The 23804-nt window shown below is 43.2% G+C and overlaps 1 protein-coding gene across 4 annotated transcripts in view; it reads right to left on the bottom strand.

The window, feature by feature from the left end:
• Nucleotides 1-23804, bottom strand: part of LOC137541041 (signal transducer and activator of transcription 5B) — a 349270-nt gene that overhangs the window by 9567 nt on the left and 315899 nt on the right. For all 4 annotated transcript variants that reach the window (XM_068262188.1, XM_068262187.1, XM_068262190.1 and 1 more), the window contains 6 exons: nucleotides 21681-21773; nucleotides 18405-18611; nucleotides 9242-9336; nucleotides 7697-7827; nucleotides 6510-6674; nucleotides 512-560 (listed from right to left, as the gene is read on the bottom strand). In XM_068262188.1, coding sequence (XP_068118289.1) covers nucleotides 512-560; nucleotides 6510-6674; nucleotides 7697-7827; nucleotides 9242-9336; nucleotides 18405-18611; nucleotides 21681-21773 — 740 coding nt within the window. The remainder of the gene's footprint in view (nucleotides 1-511; nucleotides 561-6509; nucleotides 6675-7696; nucleotides 7828-9241; nucleotides 9337-18404; nucleotides 18612-21680; nucleotides 21774-23804) is intronic.

The following is a 23804-nucleotide window of genomic DNA, read 5'->3' as shown; positions in this document are numbered from 1 at the left end:
CATGCAATATGCAACAAAAAATCATGTTATATTGCAAACTGGTGATGAGAGGTAAAATGCCTCCAGCTGCCCAAAATGCTCAGAGGTTGAACTGGCACAGTTGATACCAAGTTTAGAAATTATCGATATTAACAACTTCTTGCATTAAAACAGAATATATTCAACCCATTAGCAGCTCCAATTAAGTTATCTCTTTTGAGATAAGTGCATTGCTTTTGACCTCAGTCGGCAGAACCTGTGCTGTAAATTATTGGAATGCTTTGATCTCTCTCTACTGGCAGAAAATATAGAAACTGAAAGAAATCATCTTTTATTGTCTCGCACTAGCCCCAGGTGACAAGTGGCCATCAATACACATTACAGTAGTACATTTAGTAGCAAGCAAATGTAACAAATAAGAGATAAAGAAGTGCTAAAATAATGGGCCTGGAGTACTTGCAAGTCTCTAAATAAATTGGCTGCTAAAAGGTTATTACAGCAATCATTACTTGTGCAAAGAAAAAACACTTACTCTGGAACCACTTGCTTAATGGCTGGTTTCACATAGCCATCGCCTTTAGCTGCAACACAAAGAAAAAAAAATATATATACTAAGAAGGATTAAACATGGGTGTAATTATAGTAATAGAGATAGGACGGGACAACTTCAATGTGTCCAGGCTTTAATCAATAGTCTATATTAATGGGCAACAGTTTTCACTCAACCCTGCAACTGTACCTTGAAACGGTTTCTGTAATATGCCTTCTGCCGCCAGACCACAATTCCTATACGAATAGTATCAGTAAAGGTGGCCATACATGGTACAATTTTTCCTTTTTTTTCCCGATTAGATAATTTAGTTTGATTATTCAGTTAGATCGAATATAAAGATTTTTCCAGCATGTCCAATCTGATTTTTCTCGAAAAAACGGGATAATCGTTCAAATTTCTTGATCGAAAAAAAAAATATTTTCAACTTTCATTCAATTCGATCATTTAGATTGAATAAACGGGATAATCGAACGTTTTTATTGTACCATGTATGGCCACCCTAATGGTGGCCATACACAGTACAAAAAAAAGTTCAATTGTCCCGTTTTTTCGATAATCGCCGTCAGACCCCAATTCCTATACGAATAGTATCAGTGAGTCTGATTCTCAGGCTATAGATTCTGTAATATGCCTTCTGCCGCCAGACCCCAATTCTTTACGAAACGATTATCCCGTTTTTTCGAGAAAAATTAGATTGGACATGCTGGAAAAATCTTTATATTCGATCTAACAGAATAATCGAACTAAATTAGCTAATCAAAAAAAATGTAGAAATTGTACCATGTATAGCCACCATAAGTCTGATTCTCAGGCTATCGCTTCTGTAATATACCATCTGCCGTCAGACCCCAATTCCTATACGAATAGTATCAGTAAGTCAGATTCTCAGGCTATAGATTCTGTAATATGCCTTCTGCCGCCAGACCACAATTCCTATACGAATAGTATCAGTAAGTCTGATTCTCAGGCTATAGATTCTGTAATATGCCTTCTGCTGCCAGACCCCAATTCTTTACAAATAGTATCAGTAAGTCTGATTCTCAGGCTATAGATTCTGTAATATGCCTTCTGCCGCCAGACCACAATTCCTATACGAATAGTATCAGTAAGTCTGATTCTCAGGCTATAGATTCTGTAATATGCCTTCTGCCGCCAGACCACAATTCCTATACGAATAGTATCAGTAAGGCTGATTCTCAGGCTATAGATTCTGTAATATGCCTTCTGCCGCCAGACCCCAATTCCTATACGAATAGTATCAGTAAGTCTGATTCTCAGGCTATTGATTCTGTAATATACCCTCTGCCGCCAGACCACAATTTCTATATGAATAGTATCAGTAAGTCTGATTCTCAGGCTATAGATTCTGTAATATGCCTTCTGCCGCCAGACCCCAATTCTTTACGAATAGTATCAGTAAGTCTGATTCTCAGGCTATAGATTCTGTAATATGCCTTCTGCCGCAAGACCCCAATTCCTATACGAATAGTATCAGTAAGTCTGATTCTCAGGCTATAGATTCTGTAATATGCCTTCTGCCGCCAGACCACAATTCCTATACGAATAGTATCAGTAAGGCTGATTCTCAAGCTATAGATTCTGTAATATGCCTTCTGCCGCCAGACCACAATTCCTATACGAACAGTCAGAGCCGGGACAAGGTCCTCTAGCACCCAAGGCTGAGACACCAAAGTGCACCCCTCCATCCCTCCCACCCCAGCTGTCACACACGGATTGCTATTAGACTAAGAGGGCCACAGGGCCCACAACCTCTCCAACACCTTAATATCTAGTTATCTGGCTTGCAGTCACTGCCATGTATCCCCTTTTCTTATTTCTTTCTGCTTCATACACAATTAGAAATGACAGCTGAATGAATTCTGCGCCCCCTCCTACACTGCGCCCTGAGGCTGTAGCCTCTCCAGTCTATGCCTCGGCCCGGCCATGCGAACAGTATCAGTAAGTCTGATTCTCAGGCTATTGATTCTGTAATATACCTTCTGCCGCCAGACCACAATTCCTATACCAATAGTATTAGTAAGTCTGATTCTCAGGCTATAGATTCTGTAATATGCCTTCTGCCGCCAGACCACAATTCCTATACGATTAGTATCAGTAAGTCTGATTCTCAGGCTATAGATTCTGTAATATACCTTCTGCCGCCAGACCACAATTCCTATACGAATAGTATCAGTAAGGCTGATTCTCAGGCTATAGATTCTGTAATATGCCTTCTGCCGCCAGACCACAATTCCTATACGAATAGTATCAGTAAGTCTGATTCTTAGGCTATTGATTCTGTAATATACCATCTGCCGCCAGACCCCAATTCCTATACGAATAGTATCAGTAAGTCTTATTCTCAGGCTATTGATTCTGTAATATACCTTCTGCCGCCAGACCACAATTCCTATACGAATAGTATCAATAAGTCTGATTCTCAGGCTATAGATTCTGTAATATACCTTCTGCCGCCAGACCACAATTCCTATACGAATAGTATCAGTAAGTCTGATTCTCAGGCTATAGATTCTGTAATATGCCTTCTGCCGCCAGACCACAATTCCTATATGAATAGTATCAGTAAGGCTGATTCTCAGGCTATAGATTCTGTAATATACCTTTTGCCGCCAGACCACAATTCCTATACGAATAGTATCAGTAAGGCTGATTCTTAGGCTATTGATTCTGTAATATACCATCTGCCGTCAGACCCCAATTCCTATATGAATAGTATCAGTGAGTCTGATTCTCAGGCTATAGATTCTGTAATATGCCTTTTGCCGCCAGACCACAATTCCTATACGAATAGTATCAGTAAGGCTGATTCTCAGGCTATAGATTCTGTAATATGCCTTCTGCCGCCAGACCACAATTCCTATACGAATAGTATCAGTAAGTCTGATTCTTAGGCTATTGATTCTGTAATATACCATCTGCCGCCAGACCCCAATTCCTATACGAATAGTATCAGTAAGTCTGATTCTCAGGCTATAGATTCTGTAATATACCTTTTGCCGCCAGACCACAATTCCTATACGAATAGTATCAGTAAGGCTGATTCTTAGGCTATTGATTCTGTAATATACCATCTGCCGTCAGCCCCCAATTCCTATATGAATAGTATCAGTAAGGCTGATTCTCAGGCTATAGATTCTGTAATATGCCTTCTGCCGTCAGACCACAAATCCTATACGAATAGTATCAGTAAGGCTGATTCTCAGGCTATAGATTCTGTAATATGCCTTCTCCCGCCAGACCCCAATTCCTATACGAATAGTATCAGTAAGTCTGATTCTCAGGCTATTGATTCTGTAATATACCTTCTGCCGCCAGACCACAATTCCTATACCAATAGTATCAGTAAGTTTGATTCTCAGGCTATAGATTCTGTAATATGCCTTCTGCCGCCAGACCCCAATTCCTATACGAATAGTATCAGTAAGTCTGATTCTCAGGCTATAGATTCTGTAATATGCCTTCTGCCGCCAGACCACAATTCCTATACGAATAGTATCAGTAAGTCTGATTCTCAGGCTATAGATTCTGTAATATGCCTTCTGCCGCCAGACCACAATTCCTATACGAATAGTATCAGTAAGTCTGATTCTCAGGCTATAGATTCTGTAATATGCCTTTTGCCGCCAGACCACAATTCCTATACGAATAGTATCAGTAAGTTTGATTCTTAGGCTATTGATTCTGTAATATGCCTTCTGCCGCCAGACCACAAATCCTATACGAATAGTATCAGTAAGTCTGATTCTCAGGCTATAGATTCTGTAATATGCCTTCTGCTGCCAGACCCCAATTCCTATACGAATAGTATCAATAAGTCTGATTCTCAGGCTATAGATTCTGTAATATGCCTTCTGCCGCCAGACCACAATTCCTATACGAATAGTATCAGTAAGTCTGATTCTCAGGCTATAGATTCTGTAATATACCATCTGCCGCCAGACCCCAATTCCTATACGAATAGTATCAGTAAGTCTGATTCTCAGGCTATAGATTCTGTAATATACCTTCTGCCGCCAGACCACAATTCCTATACGAATAGTATCAGTAAGTCTGATTCTCAGGCTATAGATTCTGTAATATGCCTTCTGCCGCCAGACCACAATTCCTATACGAATAATATCAGTAAGGCTGATTCTTAGGCTATTGATTCTGTAATATACCATCTGCCGTCAGACCCCAATTCCCATATGAATAGTATCAGTAAGTCTGATTCTCAGGCTATACATTCACTCTTAATGTGCTGTCTGCTGTGTCTGTTCCTGTCTGCTGTGCAGCCATATACATAGTTACTTTGTAAATGCAGCTGATGACTCTTATGGCTGATTCTGTAATATGGGCAACTTGAAAATAAAAGATAAAGTAGGAGTCCCACAGCAGTGGTGTAGCTAAAAAGCTGTGGGCCCCGGTGCAAGTTTAGCATTGGGGCCCCCCGAGCACTCTATACATAACAATTAATACGGCGCACCAAAACCAATCATGGACAACCACAGTGTCAGAGGTGCAAGAAGGGGATGGGAAACTGTGTGTTAATGATCACTACTATTCAAATCAACTATAAGAAGTGAATATTATCAGCACAGGACCAATAAAGAGCTAATACTGTGTATAAGAGGTGGGCCTCTCTAGCCCAAGGGCCCCGATGCGGTGGCTACCTCTGCAACCCCTATTGCTACGCCTCTGAGTCTCAGTTATCCAGCACCAACAGGGATTGGCTGATGATGGACAAGTGTGTTTTCTGGTTGCTTGAGAATCAATGCTAAAAATAGTCTAGGCTAGTACAGTACCGTACTCCACTCCACTCAAACATACCATGAACTCTGTATAAGGCTCAACACACACCATACAATCTTGGTTGTTTAATCTTACCACTTTCATGTAGTATAAGAGCTTATCCAATCAATAATTCAAGGTATTTTCAATCTGTTGGCCCTTATACTACAGATTTGGTAAATCTGTACAACCAAGATTGTATGGTGTGTGTTGAGGTTACGATGTCAAAATACGGTAATCAAATGTATATTAACCTTGGGGGAGCCATGGAACCCAGTCTTCCAGCACAGCAGAGCCCATAAACAGCAGAAGAAGTTGGCCTTCAACACTGAGTACTTCTGGCAATTTGTGCTGGTTGGTTGAGAGATGATTATTTGAGTTCTGGATAACAAGGACTCTACTGTACATGAAGATGTATAGCATTGACAAGGATTGAGGACTCTTCCACACAGAAAAGCTGATAAAGTGTGCTGTGGTCATATACAATGGAGACTTGGCACAAAATAATGGTATTTAACCCAGTTACACTGCAAGCATAGCTTAACCTTCCTGGGGGTAACCCCGAACGTAGTTCGGGGTAAGCCGCGCAGGAGGTTTTCTCAGGCCCTGCTGGGCCGATTTGAGTAATTTTTTTTTTGCTGAACGCAGCTAGCACTTTGCTAGCTGCGTCAGCACTTCGATCGCCGCCGCCCGCGCTCGATCGCCGCTATCCGCGTCGCAACACAGCCCCCCCCCCTAGACCCCTGCGCTGCCTGGCCTATCAGCGCCAGGCAGTGGCAAGGGGTGGATCGGGACTCCCTTAGACGTCATGACGTCGGTGACGTCATCCTGCCCCGTCGCCATGGCGACGGGGGAAGCCTTCCAGGAAATCCCGTTCTTTGAACGGGATTTCCTGATCGCCTATCGCCGGAGGCGATCGGCGGGGCTGGGGGGATGCCGCTGAGCAGCGGCTATCATGTAGCGAGCCTTAGGCTCGCTACATGATTTAAAAAAAAAAAAAAATCAAAAAAACCGCTGCGCTGCCCCCTGGCGGTTTTTAATATACCGCTAGGAGGGTTAAGTGACCAGGGAGAATATATTCCTTTAAAGTAACTTTCCCTTTGATCATGAAGATTAAATAATTGCAGTTTCCACATTTGATTATAGGTGAGACATACACAATAGAAACACTGAAGGATACACTTACAAGGATTGCAGAGAACTGGGGTGTAATACTTTGAGAACACTTCATCCTTGGGCCGGTCAGGATATACATAGATGAGATAATTCAGGTCTCCCAATCGGTCTGCCAGAGAACGTACAGAGAAGTCCCGACTTGTAAATGGCATTAGATTCCACAAGGCTCTGTCCGCTGGAGATACACAAACAGATTATTGGACATTTATAGTAAAATAATGCACAGTGCATAGGGATAGCACATTAGACTACAGACAGCACGTGTTGAATTTAATAGAACCTCTTGTTTCACAGCATTGTGTTCCCAAATTCAAATCTTGCAAGGACACTATCTACATGGAATTTATAGGTGCCTCCCCTTGTATATGTGGATTTACTCCCATATTTGAAAGACATACTAAGATGATTTGTTTCCCCCAAAATGTGGTCTAGACTATGGTAGGGATTACATTTTGACTTCCTCTGAGGACAGTCAGTGACATGACTATGAAATATTAGTACAACAGAGGCGCCAAGAAGATTTTATTGCATATTAATACACTCAAATCAGTTTAAAAAGGGAGGTAATTGTAGACTTGCCTCCCCGCGATGACTTGATTTAGTCAATTTCAAAAACAATTTTATGATGTACTCCAATGTGCAGGGCCTCTAGGGGCCCCCCAAGGAGTATCCTCCCCTCCCCAGCTATGGTGACCCAAGCGCTAATTGGCTCTACCTGTTGCCAGGTGGATTTGCTGGAAAAAGGAGTTAGTAGGGCCCCCCAGTTATTTTTGCCCCAGGGCCTCAGTAGTACGTAGAACCAGCCCTGCCAACGTGTAACGTGTTTCGCAGGTATAACTCACTTCATCAGGCAAAATCGAGGCGTAACGAAAACGAGCTCTGTAACAAGCCAAGCGCCACAGACATGACTATGTACTCTTTAAAGTGCTGTGTGTCAGCACTATATCCAGATCTGTGGATTCTGATAGTAAAGTTTACCATCAGAGAGCGATCTGCGGGTCCCCTTGTATCACAGGTGCTGCTACCTGTATAGAACAGTGCTGGATATGGAGACAGAAAGGAAAAGTGCACACTGTAATACTAGTAGGTGAGGGCTCTAGGCCCTATAGGAAAGGTCTCACCTGGTATATATACATAGACACACATACATATACTACAGGACACGTGTATACAGATGCACACTGATGGGGAACTTACGCAATTCAAACTTCCATGCTATTGTGATTCCACCAATTTCTGAGTCACTGAAACGCAGAAGAAATGTCCCATCCCTTTTGTTCACCAACATGTCATGAGCCTGCTGCTTATTGACAAAGCCTAAAATTGCACTGTATAGAGGGAGAAAACACAGTTATTGCAATATCATTAAAAAAGAGACTGCATCACTTATTTGAAATGAAAGAGAGCGCAGTGAGACAGTCATCAGTGTACAGCAAACAGCTGACAAGTACACACACACACACACACACACACACACACACACACACACACACACACACACACCTACACACACACACACACACACACCTACACACACACCTACACACACCTACACACACCTACACACACCTACACACACCTACACACACCAAACTTTTTTCTGACGCTTGGAAAGAGCAGAAATAGGTTCATCCACCTCCCAAGATTTTAAATGGATAGTAAAATTTGTTTTATTTTGTGTTTTAAAAGTATATATTGGTAAGGTGGTTCCATACTACCCATCATCCATTACAGTGGTTGTATAGGTGATAACACTGGTCTGTGAGTACATACTCTTATTACTTAGGGTACCTTAGGGTACTTTTCCATCATCCGATTTTTACTACACTGCTTTAAGTCTTTCTATCTGGGAAAGGGCACCATGGTTTGATATTAAAAAAGCAAGCATATTATATAACTGTCTTGTTTGGGCCTGAACACACTAGCATGCTTCTGTACGCTTTTCAGTATCACATTAATGTTACAGACTATACGCAACGCTGAAAAGCAGATAGAAGTGCAAGTGTGTTCAGACCCTTACTCCAAACTCAAACAATCCAAAGACTGCGCACCTCTTGTACTTCGGGTGCTGGACTCCTGCAAGCAATCCAAATATTCACAGACGCAGTCTGCACATTGTGTTTCTAGAACTGCGACTTTATTGTTCCACATCACATATACAACATCTGGCTGATTGCCAACTATCTTTCCCTTGCCATTCAGGGCTGTAATATTTTCTGTCCTGTGTCTTGAAGAAGGGAACCCTTCGTGGCCCTGAAATGTTGTATATACGATGTTATGGGTCAGTGAAGTCACTTTTTTGGAACACTGTGTGCTGACTCCTCCTGTGGGTACCTTACTCCTGACTTCTGTTTTCTCTTTGCGTGTGTGAAAGAGAAATGCTCACTTAAGAAATGTTTATATTTTAGCTATATGGATTAAATATAAGTTGTAAATATCTGCCTGCAGTTCTCTGTAATTTTAGGTGCGCCGAGTAAATACACTAGTTGATTACAACATGACAGTAAGCCACTTGGGTTGGAGCATCAAATTAGTGGAAACAACGAGGGACTACAGAGCAGAGGGAAGTATACGGTAGCCACAGCAACCAGATGTGAGTACACTGAAGTGACTCCTGTTCGATGGTTCTATTTTAGTGTACTTTCCTGAAGTGTTTAAGCTTGAAGAAATGAAAAAAAAAAAAAAAAAAGCCAGCAATGTAATAGAAGAGAAAGGTTTCTAGATTGACCAAAGTGCACCTACCCATCATTCCAGTGGGGCTTCAAGTGCTTTTTCAGTACTTCCATCACGCCATCAAACCACTGCCAGAAAGTGTAATTCCATCCAGGCAGGTTCTCCTGTGTGGACAGAAAGCTGAGTATTTACATGCAGAGCAACATCAGGCTGCCAGCCAACAGCTACTCTGAGTAACTACAGGCTAGACACAAACAATTTAACTGACTCCTATACCACTATAACGGAAAAAAAGTAGACAGTTAAAATCGGACAACCGACAGGTTTTGGACCAGTCTATCTCCTCATAGGGGATTCTCAGGGTTTTCTTTGTTTTCAACAGCATTTCCTGAACAGCAGTTGCAAAGTCTAACTGACAAAATAGTGTGCAAGTGTGTAGGGAGGCTGGTTGGTATCTTACAAATTTGGCAGTCAAACTGCTGTTCAGGAAATGCTGTTGAAAACAAAAAAAATCCTAAAAATCCCCTGTGAGGAGATAGACTAGTCCAAAACCTGTCGGTTCTGTCAACTTTTAACTGCCTACTTTTTTGGCGATAGTGGTCCTTTAACCTCTTGAGGACTGCAGTGTTAAACCCCCCTAAAGACCAGACCAATTTTCTCTAAATTGGCCACTGCAGCTTTAAGGCCAAGCTGCAGGGCTGCACAACACAGCACACGAGTGACCTCCCCACCCTTTTCCCGCACCAACAGACCTCTCTGTTGGTGGGGTCTGATCGCTCCTCTATTGTTTACTGTTTAATATTTAAGTCTTCTTTTTTTTTAAATAAAATTCACTATTTTTTTAATTTCCCTTCCTTTTCTGAAACACCTCCCTCCCCCCAGCCAGCCAATGACGTGATCGGCTGTCATAGGCTTCAGCCTATGAGAGCCGTTCGCTCTCCCATGTGCCAGGGGGACAGCCGTGTCACACGGCTGTCCCCAGTACAGCACTGCTGCTGATCGCAGAGCTGTACTAACTGAAAAGACGGCGATTTCGCCGTCTAACAGTCTTCCGAGCGGTGACTGAAGGTGGGGAGGAGCTCGGAGCACTCGGAGACTGAAGGCGGGACGCAACCTGCGTGCAATCTCCTGCATTAGCTGGCCCCAGGACTTGACGCCAATTGGCATTAGGCGGTCCTGGGGCTGCCGCCGCGGCGGTCGTTAGGTAGTTAACTCTACAGTTTGAAAAATCATTTCAATCCATCAATTATGTGAAAAGGTGATTAGCTACCATAATGAAAATATTAGAGACAACCAATAGATTTTTTTCAATTGAAGAAAATGACATTCAACTTTTCTATCCAAGCAATCATTTTACTGAATAAACAGGAACATGGAACAACTTGCTTGTTTTGTGTATGATCACTTTGAAGCAAACCTGAAGTGAAAATAAACTTATGAGATAATGAATTGTATGTGTAGTACAGCTAAGAAATAGAACATTAGTAGGAAAGAAAACTCATTTCCAGTACAAGAAGTGTTAAAAAAAAACTTCAGTTATCTATACAAAAGAGCTTCTAAGAGGTAACTTGGGTCAAATACATTTCTGTTTTCTGAATCACTTAACCACTTGAGGACCGTGGGCTTTACCCCCCTCAAGGATCGGCCACTTTTTTTCCATTCAGACCACTGCAGCTTTCACGGTTTATTGCTCGCTCATACAACCTACCACCTAAATTAATTTTGGCTCCTTTTCTTGTCACTAATAAAGCTTTCTTTTGGTGCTATTTGATTGCTCCTGCGATTTTTACTTTTTATTATATTCATCAAAAAAGACATGAATTTTGGCAAAAAAATGATTTTTTTAACTTTCTGTGCTGACATTTTTCAAATAAAGTAAAATTTCTGTATACATGCAGCGCGAAAAATGTGGACAAACATGTTTTTGATAAAAAAAAACCATTCAGTGTATATTTATTGGTTTGGGTAAAAGTTATAGCGTTTACAAACTATGGTGCAAAAAGTGAATTTTCACATTTTCAAGCATCTATGACTTTTCTGACCACCTGACATGTTTCATGAGGGGCTAGAATTCCAGGATAGTATAAATACCCCCCAAATGACCCCATTTTGGAAAGAAGACATCCCAAAGTATTCACTGAGAGGAATAGTGAGTTCATAGAAGATATTAATTTTTGTCACAAGTAAGCGGAAAATGACACTTTGTGACAAAAAAAAAAAAAAAAAAAAAGTTTCCATTTCTTCTAACTTGCGACAAAAAAAAAAAGAAATCTGCCACGGACTCACCATGCCCCTCTCTAAATACCTTGAAGTGTCTACTTTCCAAAATGGGGTCATTTGTGGGGTGTGTTTACTGTCCTCGCATTTTGGGGGGTGCTAATTTGTAAGCACCCCTGTAAAGCCTAAAGGTGCTCATTGGACTTTGGGCCCCTTAGCGCAGTTAGGCTGCAAAAAAGTGCCACACATGTGGTATTGCCGTACTCAGGAGTAGTAGTATAATGTGTTTTGGGGTGTATTTTTACACATACCGATGCTGGGTGGGAGAAATATCTCTGTAAATGACAATTTTTTAATTTTTTTTACACACAATTGTCCATTTACAGAGATCTTTCTCCCACTCAGCATGGGTATGTGTAAAAATACACCCCAAAACACATTATACTACTTCTCCTGAGTACGGCGATACCACATGTGTGGCACTTTTTTGCACCCTAACTGCGCTAAGGGGCCCAAAGTCCAATGAGTACCTTTAGGATTTCACAGGTCATTTTGAGAAATTTCGTTTCAAGACTACTCCTCACGGTTTAGGGCCCCTAAAATGCCAGGACAGTATAGGAACCCCACAAATGACCCCATTTTAGAAAGAAGACACCCCAAGGTATTCCGTTAGTAGTACGGTGAGTTCATAGAAGATTTTATTTTTTGTCACAAGTTAGCAGAAATTGATTTTTATTGGTTTTTTTTCACAAACTTGTGACAAAAAATAAAATCTTCTATGAACTCACCGTACTACTAACAGAATACCTTGGGGTGTCTTCTTTCTAAAATGGAGTCATTTGTGGCGTTCCTTTACTGTCCTGGCATTTTAGGGGCCCTAAACCGTGAGGAGTAATCTTGAAACAAAATTTCTCAAAATGACCTGTGAAATCCTAAAGGTACTCATTGGACTTTGGGCCCCTTAGCGCAGTTAGGGTGCAAAAAAGTGCCACACATGTGGTATCGCCGTACTCGGGAGAAGTAGTACAATGTGTTTTGGGGTGTATTTTTACACATACCCATGCTGGGTGGGAGAAATAACTCTGTAAATGGACAATTGTGTGTAAAAAAATCAAAAGATTGTCATTTACAGAGGTATTTCTCCCACCCAGCATGGGTATGTGTAAAAATACACCCCAAAACACATTATACTACTTCTCCTGAGTATGGCGATACCACATGATTGGCACTTTTTTGCAGCCTAACTGCGCTAAGGGGCCCAAAGTCCAATGAGTACCTTTAGGATTTCACAGGTCATTTTTGTTTCAAGACTACTCCTCACGGTTTAGGGCCCCTAAAATGCCAGGGCAGTATAGGAACCCCACTAATGACTCCATTTTAGAAAGAAGACACCCCAAGGTATTCCGTTAGGAGTATGGTGAGTTCATAGAAGTTTTTATTTTTTTGTCACAAGTTAGCGGAAATTGATTTTAATTGTTTTTTTTCACAAAGTGACATTTTCCGCTAACTTGTGACAAAAAAAAAAATCTTCCAGGAACTCACCATACTCCTAACGGAATACGTTTGGGTGTCTTCTTTCTAGAATGGGGTCATTTGTGGGGTTCCTATACTGCCCTGGCATTTTAGGGGCCCTAAACCGTGAGGAGTAGTCTTGAAACCAACAATGTCGCAAAATGACCTGTGAAATCCTAAAGGTACTAATTGGACTTTGGGCCCCTTAGCGGACTTAGGGTGTAAAAAAGTGCCACATATGTAGTACCGCCGTACTCAGGAGAAGTAGTATAATGTGTTTTGGGGTGTATTTTTACACATACCCATGCTGGGTGGGAGAAATATCTCTGTAAATGACAATTGTTTGATTTTTTTTACACACAATTGTCCATTTACAGAGCGATTTCTCCCACCCAGCATGGGTATGTGTAAAAATACACCCCAAAACACATTATACTACTTCTCCTGAGTACGGCGATACCACATGTGACACTTTTTTTGCAGCCTAGGTGCGCGAAGGGGCCCAACGTCCTAATCACAGGTCATTTTGAGGCATTTGTTTTCTAGACTACTCCTCACGGTTTAGGGCCCCTAAAATGCCAGGGCAGTATAGGAACCCCACAAGTGACCCCATTTTAGAAAGAAGACACCCCAAGGTATTCCGTTAGGTGTATGGCGAGTTCATAGAAGATTTTATTTTTTGTCACAAGTTAGTGAAAAATGACACTTTGTGAAAAAAAAACAAAAATCAATTTCCGCTAACTTTTGACAAAAAATAAAATCTTCTATGAACTCGTCATACACCTAACAGAATACATTGGGGTGTCTTTTTTCTAAAATGGGGTCAGTTTGTGGGGCTCCTATACCGCCCTGGCATTTTACGGGCCCAAAACCGTGAGTAGTCTGGAAACCAAATGTCTCAAAATGACTGTTCAGGGGTATAAGCATCTGAAAATTTTGATGACAGGTGGTCTATGAGGGGGCGAATTTTGTGGAACCGGTCATAAGCAGGGTGGCCTTTTAGATGACAGGTTGTATTGGGCCTGATCTGATGGATAGGAGTGCTAGGGGGTGACAGGAGGTGATTGATGGGTGTCTCAGGGGGTGGTTAGAGGGGAAAATAGATGCAATCAATGCACTGGGGAGGTGATCGGAAGGGGGTCTAAAGGGGGATCTGATGGTTTGGCCGAGTGATCAGGAGCCCACACGGGGCAAATTAGGGCCTGATCTGATGGGTAGGTGTGCTAGGGGGTGACAGGAAGTGATTGATGGGTGTCTCAAGGTGTGATTAGAGGGGGGAATAGATGCAAGCAATGCACTGGCGAGGTGATCAGGGCTGGGGCCTGAGGGCATTCTGAGGGTGTGGGCGGGTGATTGAGTGCCCTAGGGGCAGATAGGGGTCTAATCTGATAGGTAGCAGTGACAGGGGGTGATTGATGGGTAATTAGTGGGTGTTTAAGGTAGAGAACAGATATAAACACTGCACTTGGGAGGTGATCTGACGTCGGATCTGCGGGCGAACTATTGGTGTGGGTGGGTGATCAGATTGCCCGCAAGGGGCAGGTTAGGGGCTGATTGATGAGTGGCAGTGACAGGGGGTGATTGATGGGTGGCAGTGACAGGGGGTGATTGATGGGTGATCAGTGGTTTATTACAGGGAAGGACAGATGTTAATAATGCCCTGGCGAATTGATAAGGGGGGGTCTGAGGGCAATCTGAGCGTGTAGGCGGGTGATTGGGTGGCCGCAAGGGGCAGATTAGGGTCTGATCTGATGGGTAACAGTGACAGGTGGTGATAGGGGGTGATTGATGGGTGATTGACAGGTGATCGGGTGGATAGATGCATACAGTACACAGGGGGGGGGTCTGGGGAGAATCTGAGGGGTGGGGGGGGTGATCAGGAGGGGGCAGGGGGCGGGGGAGGGGGAATAGCGTTGACAGATAGTGACAGGGAGTGATTGATGGGTGATTAGGGGGGTGATTGGGTGCAAATAGGGGTCTGGGGGGTGGGCAGGGGGGGGGGGGGGGTCTGAGGGGTGCTGTGGGCGATCTGGGGCAGGGGGGGGGGGGGGGGGAGAAATCAGTGTGCTTGGGTGCGACATAGGGTGGCTGCAGCCTGCCCTGGTGGTCCCTCGGACACTGGGACCACCAGGGCAGGTGGCAGCCTGTATAATGCACTTTGTAAACATTACAAAGTGTATTATACACTTTGTATGCGGCGATCGTCGGGTTAACATCCCGCCGGCGCTTTCGTATGGCCGGCGGGATGTTGAGGCAGGCAAGCGGTGACAGGCGCCGGCGGAGGATCGCGTCACGGATGACGCGATCGCTCCGCCCATGCCCCTACAAGGACCGCCGCCATTTGTCTATACGGCGGTCCTTGCGGGGTCCACTTCCCGGCCGCCAATTGTCAATACGGCGGTCGAGAAGTGGTTAAACCGCAAAGAAACAGTGAGAGACAGCCAGAGATAAGGTTTTTACAGCAGGAAAGTTCAAAGGATCATTATTTCTGCTTTGTTCTACATTTTAAATGACAGGGGCCCAAATGCAATTTGTTTTTTTCACCTGAGTTTTCTCCTAGGTTATAGTTTTAAACTTGTCAATAAAATGCTTTTTAACTACCTAAAGACTGGGTCACGCCCATGGGCGTGACAGCGGCAGCCCCAGGACCGCCTAACGCCAAATGGCGTCAAGTCCTGGGGCCGGCTACTCCTGCTTGGGAGGCGGAGCTCTGCCCTGCCTTCACTCTCCGACTGTTAGACAGTGCAATTCGGTCTAATACGGCTGTACAGCATTGCGATCTGCAGTAGTGCTGTACTGGGAACAGCCGTGTGACACGGCTGTTCCCCCTGGAACACAAGAGAGCGAAGGCTCTCATAGGCAGAAGCCTATGAAAGCTGATCGCCAGGATTGGCTGGCTGGGGGGAGGGAGAGATTTTAGAAAAAATAAATAGAAAAATGTATTGCTAAAAAAAAGAATGTAAATATTTGTAATAAAAAATAAACACTGTGGGGGATCAGACCCGACCAACAGGAAGCTCTGTTGGTGGGAAGAAAAGATGGGGGGGGGGGGGGAATCACTTGTGTGCTGAGTTTAGTGTTCACTGTCAGTTTTTTCTCACTCGTGTTTATGAATGTTATGGTTATATTTCATTTGTCTTACTAAATTCAATAAAAATGTTATTGGGAAAGAAAATGGCCTGGTCTTTAGGGGTATTTAGAACTGCGGTCCTGTAGTGGTCAAACCCCCAGCAAGTAAGAAAATACACAAAATCATTTAGATAGTACCTTTACTACTACTTTTGGTACTTTTTTAAATGGTGAAATTCTGAAAAGTTATTTTAAAGAGAAAAGGAAAAATTATCACCTAGTTGAAAAAAAAAAGAATTGCATATGGGCCAGAGTGTGGTTTTAAAACTGCAAATGTGACAGAACATGCAATATTATAAAAAAACTATATAACTGAAAATAAAAACAGAAAAGACTCATTTTTTTTGCTACTAATGTTCTAATCATTATCCGTACTGCACATGCAATTCATTATATCATAAGTTTGTAATTTTTTTTTCCTTTAGGTTTGCTTTAAAGAGACACTTAAGTCTCCTAAAAATCATGTTTTTATTTAAAAAATGTTTTTAGCATGTCTGCCCTACCTAAACCGACGCATCCCCGCCGCTTAAATCTAACCAAAACCCCCTAACTCCCCCCTCCCTCTCCCCCACAAAATCCACTACTTTCTTGGTCGTGGATTTTGCTGCTATAGGAGGCAGAGCTATGAGCCGCAGCTCTGCCTCCTTATGCGTCAATCAGCCGCATATTTCCGCCTCTCCCCCGCCCCTCTCAATGAAGGAAGACTGAGAGGGGCGGGGGAGAGGCGGCGAACCGGGCTAATAGACACGCTGAGAGGCAGAGCTGCGGCTCATAGCTCTGCCTCTCACTGGGGAGTTAGGGGGGGATTTAGTTAGATTACAGTGGCGGGGATGCAGCGGTTTAGGTAGGACAGTAAGGTAAAAACATTTTTAAAATAAAAACAAGATTTTTATGATACTTCAGAATCTCTTTAAAGAGGGATTGTCAGCCACAAAGTCAAATTCCATTTACCCACTGCTTTGCGTTTAATATGCAGCCTGCAACCTTACCGTGTATTGCAAGCACTCCAATCTATTAAGAAATGTTTCTGATGTAATAAATCTTATCTCAGTTAGCCATGCTCTAATTTTGTCATTGCCAATGAGAAGGAAGCTTGTCATCACACCTCCCACATTACTGCTCCTCACTGATTGGCTGAGTGTAGTTCAGTGAGCTACTGAAATCTGATCTATGCTGCGCTCAAATTATCTTTATTTACTAAATACAAATTCACTGAAATCAAAACGTGGACAGCAGAATACATCTGTTATGCAAGTAGAACAAGTAATTATCTACTTCTACAGAATAGGAGTTTTTTTCCTGGGACAGTTTGGCTGTCCCTGCTGCTTTAAAGAAAACCAGAGATAAACGCTTTGGCACAAAATAAACATATCCCCAATAGATTTTACAAAATTAATACTATACCTGGTATTTTCACCGCTCTGTTGTGCTGTTTTGTGTGTGTGTTTTTTTTTTACTAAAACGCCATGCAAAACACAGTTCATCAGAAATGCATATTATTTAGTAGACTGTGTGCAAAATGAAATCACCATTTCTAAAAACCTCTTCTGACTGACAAATCTAGATTAAAAACGTTTTTCAATATACCCTTACATTAGCAGCTTCTCTCATCTCATCACAGCTCTCTGTGATGCTGCAATTATGCAGAACAGGAAAGCAGAGCCACAATGGGGCAGGTTTGGGTTTGAAAAGACATCAGAGAAGACAGACTCAGCTATAATGATTGCTAAGCAAAGCCAGACAATGCTCAGTCGGGGATTTTATCTGGACTGATAACAAGCAGGCTGAGCAGTGAAGGATGATACAGAGAGCAGGATAGGCGTTTTCTCTGATGTTCCCACTGACATATTGATGGTAAAATACATGAGGGTGCTTAGTTTCTGGTTCATTTTAAGAGATAAGCTTCCTTTACTGCGCACGGGGTCCACTGCATAGATCGTGATCAATGGGTAGATCATAAAGGACTTCTTGGGTAGATACCACACCTCCTACCTGAGTGATGTGCATGTGCTTCAGTTGTGCCTTGCATCTGTAGTTAGATTCTACCTGGTAGATCATATTCAATTCATAATTTTTGAAGTAGCTCTTAAGCTGAAAACCTGTGAGCATCTCAGTTCTACTGCATAGTTCCCCAAACAAGTTATTTAGGAGTTTCCCTTAACTGGGATGTTGACACAGGACAACCTGTGCTTTTGGTTTAGTGGCCCTTTTAACAGCTTTTAGATTTACAGCAGCGAGACTGATGGATTGACCTTGAATGAGGGCCAGCACTGAGTGTATGACCTATAAACTAGGCACAGGATGTGACTGTGGCTTTCTATTAATATCTCCAGAGCAGATTGGAATACAAGATCTCTCATTCTCAACCTCTCACCCTGTTGAATTGGGCCCAGGACACGGTCATGTTGTTGTAATCGTCCTTGTGGTTGCTGTTGTTATTGAAAAGTTTCTGAGCCAAGAACACCAGATTTTCATCACCGAGTCCTCGGTTGCTTTGGACTTCTGCCTTAAACTTCATATTCAGAGCCTCGCACAGCTGTGACCAGAGAACTTTGTCTGGAACTACAAATGGCACACGGCCCTGTACAGAGGTAGAAAATACAATGCATAAACAGAAATGTATAAGAATAAAAAAAAAGTGTTTTTTAGACCATTCATTACTGAACCAAATACACATCTGCACAGTAAGATGAAGCAGCTTGTTTATGGTGGCTTCATGTGCTGCACAGATGCGGCCATACTCACACATGAACAATACAGCCACAGCCACACCCATACACAAAGAGGAGCGAACCAGAGACAAAAACATAGCTCCCAACTGCACCTTTTTCGGAGGGACAGTCCCTCTTTGGGAACCAAATCCTTCTGTACCCCTTTCCTTGCTCAGTTGTCCCTCTTTCAAGACTGATATACAGATCTACACTAGGTTAATATATGTATTTTTCTACTGAAAATGTGTTTAACTTATTGTAAACTTTATTCACATCAATTAAATTTATATATTTCTTATTTTCAAGTGTTAAAATGAAGAAAAACTAACATTGATAAAAAGGACCAGTGTGGTTTGAATGATAAAACTACATGTTTTGATTTTGTTTCACTTACCTGGGGCCTGCAGCCGTCCTGGAACGATCCTCCGGTCCCCGCTGTGGCTCAGTTTCTCTTTTGCCGACTTACAAGTCGATGTCCACTGCACCTGCATGGCCCTGGCCGCACGTGTCCTCTCTCGTGCTCCCATCGCAGGAGCATCCTGCCAGGCGTACATCTACTGCGTCTGCGCAGGATGTTCCTGGGGACGTGAGCGCGAACGAGGACACGTGCGGCTAGGGTAGCGCAGACGCAGTGGATGTTGAAAAAAAAAAGTGAGCCGCAGCAGCAGACCGGAGGAGCGTTCCAAGTATGCACACACACAGGACGGCTGCAGGGGGCTAAACTTTTTTTTTTTTAAGATATATTCAGGACCGCTTTACATGTTTCCTCTTTATCTCAAAAAGTTGGTTATGCAATAAGTGGGTCCTGGCCAGCGGAGGAAGGGTCAAGGAGGGCACAGAAAGGCTCTGGACCATTCAGAAGCCTTCCTCTACATGGAGGAGTACCTAGGGGTTTTTTTCCCTTTGAAAGTTACAGGTTCGCGTTAAGGATTCAAAGCCTGCTGGTCCTAGAGTGGTTAAACATTTGTCAAATAAAGTTTCAATACACATTAGTGAAAACATAATATAGACAAAATACAGAACTTTTATATCATGCCTTTCTCCTGGCGGACTCAAAACGCCAGAGCTGCAGCCACTAGGACGTGCTCTATAGGCGGTAGCAGCGTTAGGGAGTCTTAGGGCCCTTTTCCACTGGCTGAGATCCGATTAAAAAAGCGGATCGCAGCCGGTTTTCTAATCGCTGGAGCACCGCGATAACATGTAAATTGCGGTGCTCATTTTTCACTAGGACGATTGGATCGCGATTTGTTTTTTGCCAAAACGTGATCACCATCCAGCGCAATTTTTGTCCGCGTTACATTCCCAACAGCGGTACAGCGGAATGCTGGCAGTGGAAAAAGGTGCTTGCGTGATCGCAAGCGCAGGTGATTTGCGATTGTGATCGCGCTTGCTAGTGGAAAAGGGCCCTTACCCAAGATCTCCTCACTGAATAGGTGCTAATTTACATTATGTGACAGCTTTTCAACATCAATAAGCAACCTTGCAGGTGTGATAGTCCCCTCCCCACTTGGTTTGCTCTAACAGCCTTCTCCTCTCTCTCTCTGTCACACATACAGGCAGCCGTTTTTAACCACTAAAATCATTCCTGCACACAGGGCTCTGAAAGCATGCTGTTGTATGTAATTGCTGTTGAAATCCTGAAAGATATGTAAATTATCAGGCAACTAAATTCCAAAGACCCAGAGTTGAACTCTCAGCCTTCTGTATCAAAGGTAGTTTTTTTTTTACCACTATGCCATGGCTTCTGCCGTGGTGGCTGTAAAGATAAAGTTTTACTCATTTTTTTAGCCCAGTCATTTAGCACATGCAAGTCTACCTCTGGACTGATGTACAGATCTACAGTACCTCCTTCAGTCATTACAACTCAGTAATTCAGCACATGTAATTATCTCTTCTACCTCTGGAGCAGATGAGCAGAAAATACTTTGAAACCGTTGTAAGGAATAATTTGCATGGGATTTTTCAGAATGCGCTTTGAAATGTCAGGGGACTAGAGAGTCTGGCTGTCACTGGGGAAGAAGGGGGAGAGCGTAGCTGTCACTGGGGAAGAAGGGGGAGAGCGTGGCCGTCACTAGGGAAGAAGGGGCAGAGCGTGGCCGTCACTGGGGAAGGGGGAGAGCTGGGCCGTCACTGGGGAAGGGGGAGAGCGGGGCCGTCACTGGGGAAGGGGGAGAGCGGGGCCGTCACTGGGGAAGGGGGAGAGCGGGGCCGTCACTGGGGAAGGGGGAGAGCGGGGCCGTCACTGGGGATGGGGGAGAGCGGGGCCGTCACTGGGGATGGGGGAGAGCGGGGCCGTCACTGGGGAAGGGGGAGAGCGGGGCCGTCACTGGGGAAGGGGGAGAGCGGGGCCGTCACTGGGGAAGGGGGAGAGCGGGGCCGTCACTGGGGAAGAGGGAGAGCGGGGCCGTCACTGGGGAAGGGGGAGAGCGGGGCCGTCACTGGGGAAGGGGGAGAGCGGGGCCGTCACTGGGGAAGGGGGAGAGCGGGGCCGTCACTGGGGAAGGGGGAGAGCGGGGCCGTCACTGGTGAAGGGGGAGAGCGGGGCCGTCACTGGGGAAGGAGGAGAGCGGGGCCGTCACTGGGGAAGGAAGAGAGCGGGGCCGTCACTGGGGAAGGAAGAGAGCGGGGCCGTCACTGGGGAAGGAAGTGACGGCGTCACTGGGGAAGGAAGAGAGCGGGGCCGTCACTGGGGAAGGAAGAGAGCGGGGCCGTCACTGGGGAAGGAGGAGAGTGTGGCCATCACTGGGGAAGGAGGAGAGTGTGGCCGTCACTGGGGAAGGAGGAGAGTGTGGCCATCACTGGGGAAGGGGGAGAGCGTGGCCACTAGGAACACTGGTGGAAAAAAAAAAAAAGACACTAGTGGATAAGAACGGCTTCCTTTGCAGTTTTTTTATGCCGAGGGCTCAATTCTTATCACTATGCATCTAAAGTTTACTTACTGGCTCGGCAAATGCATTGTCCCACAGAACTGTAGCTGTAGCGTTATTATCTTGGCTTCCATGCACAATGACCACAACAGGTAGAGATAATGTCTGGAATGCAAGTAAAACGGTAAGTAAAAAATCATTACATGTACAATCAAACCTTAACCAAAGCAGTTCTCTTCATTTTGTACAGGACAGAAAATGTTTCTAGTCTGGCAGATTATCAGTGTTTTCTGTGCCACCACTGTAGAGGGCCCCTTTCCATTGCTTTCCAGTGCCAAGAGATAGCACGGAAGTGAGAGACTCTCTCCAGTGCTTGAGCCAAGACTGAAATCCCACCATAACTGTCTGTGGAACATCTTCAAAGCGGGCAATGTCCACATTACTGAGCTTGTTTAATTACATAATATAATGAGTCATGGCATGCAAGGCCAAAACAACCAAAAACTCAACACCAACTTTTAAAGCTCACAGTGACTTCACAAACGAAAATACTGTAGGTTGTTGTAGACTGCTGCCCAGAACTGCTCTTTAAAATGACCTAAAAAGACCCATCAGATTAACGAATTCACTGTAATGACCTACAGTAGTAGAATGCAGTATATTATTCAGGATATCCACTATTACGGTAATTTTACTGGTTTCAGCATCAGAAGCACTTCCTTAATCAATATATTGCTGTATATTGATATGTAAGTCCACCCGCCCAGTGATGTTTAGCCTAGACTTTTTAGCTATGCAGATCTCTTCCAGAGCATTCTGGAAGACCAGGTATATTTTCTACTGGCTTAATAAAAATGTTGCAACCTGTTTTAAAGGATACCCAAAGTGACATGATGAGATAGACATGTGTTTGTACAGTGCCTAGCACACACATAACTATGCGGTGTTACTTTTTTTCTTTCCCTGCCTGAAAGAGTTAAATATCAGGTATGTAAGTGGCTGACTCAGTCCTTCCTGACAGGAAGCGACTACAGTGTGACCCTTACTGATTTTGCTTTCAGAAGCCATTTTCTTCTAGGAAAGTGTTTTATAGATGAAATTTCTTATCAGTGAGGGTCACACTGTACTCACTTCCTGTATGAGTCAGGACTGTGTCAGCCATTTACATACCTGATACTTCACTCTTTCAGACAGAGAAAGAAAAAAATGAACACAGCCTAGTTATGTGTGTGCTAGGCACTGTACATACCCATGTCTATCTCATCATGTCACTTCGGGTATCCTTTAAATTTTAAATGTAAATTGGGTTAAGGAAAGATTGTACAATCCTCAACTGCAACCACTGACTAAATAATTTATAAATTTACAGTATATGTTGAATAAAACTGCTTTTTTTTTTTACAATCAGAGGCAAATTATTTGCATAATAGATTAAAAAAACTGAAGTGTTTTTTTTCTTCTTTAAACTAATGCTAGATACACACCATACAATTTTCTGGCAGATTTACCTGCCAGATCGATTATCTCCAACATGTCCAATCTGAATTTCCAATCTTTTAAAATCATTTTTTGATCTATTTTCGTTCAGTTGTATGAAAATCGATAAAAAAAAAAAAAGATTGAAAAACTATCGAAAAATCTATCTATTTTGGCAGTGTTGAAGGGGAAGCGGAGGTGAAAGGGATATGGAGGCTGCCATATTTAATTAATTTTAAAGAGACACTGAAGCGAAAAAAATATATGATATAATGAATTGGTTGTGTACTATGAATAATTACTAGAAGATTAGCAGCAAAGAAAATATTCTCATATTTTTATTTTCAGGTATATAGTGTTTTTTCTAACATTGCATCATTCTCTAATATGTGCAGATTACACAACACTCTGCATTCAAAATTATTCTTTCAGAGCAGTCTGTGAACTAATGACCTCTCCTCTGGCAGAGAAAAAGTAAATAGTTCAGGAACAGTTGAGATAATAAAAGTCAGAAAACAGCCCTCTCCACGACTTTGAAAGTCGTAGAGATTAATGGCTTGTTTGCATAGAGATAACAACTGGAGTTTCTTAACTCTTCCTGTACTGGAAACAATTAGACTGATGTATCTGATCTTAATGTTTTATTTCTTAGCTGTACTACACATACAAAGCATAATATCATAATTTTTTTTTTCGCTTCAGTGTCTCTTTAAACCAGGG

The sequence above is a fragment of the Hyperolius riggenbachi genome, chromosome 12 (genome assembly GCF_040937935.1).
Source record: "Hyperolius riggenbachi isolate aHypRig1 chromosome 12, aHypRig1.pri, whole genome shotgun sequence".
In the NCBI taxonomy this organism is placed as follows: domain Eukaryota; kingdom Metazoa; phylum Chordata; class Amphibia; order Anura; family Hyperoliidae; genus Hyperolius; species Hyperolius riggenbachi.
This window is presented reverse-complemented; position numbering and strand designations above follow the sequence as displayed.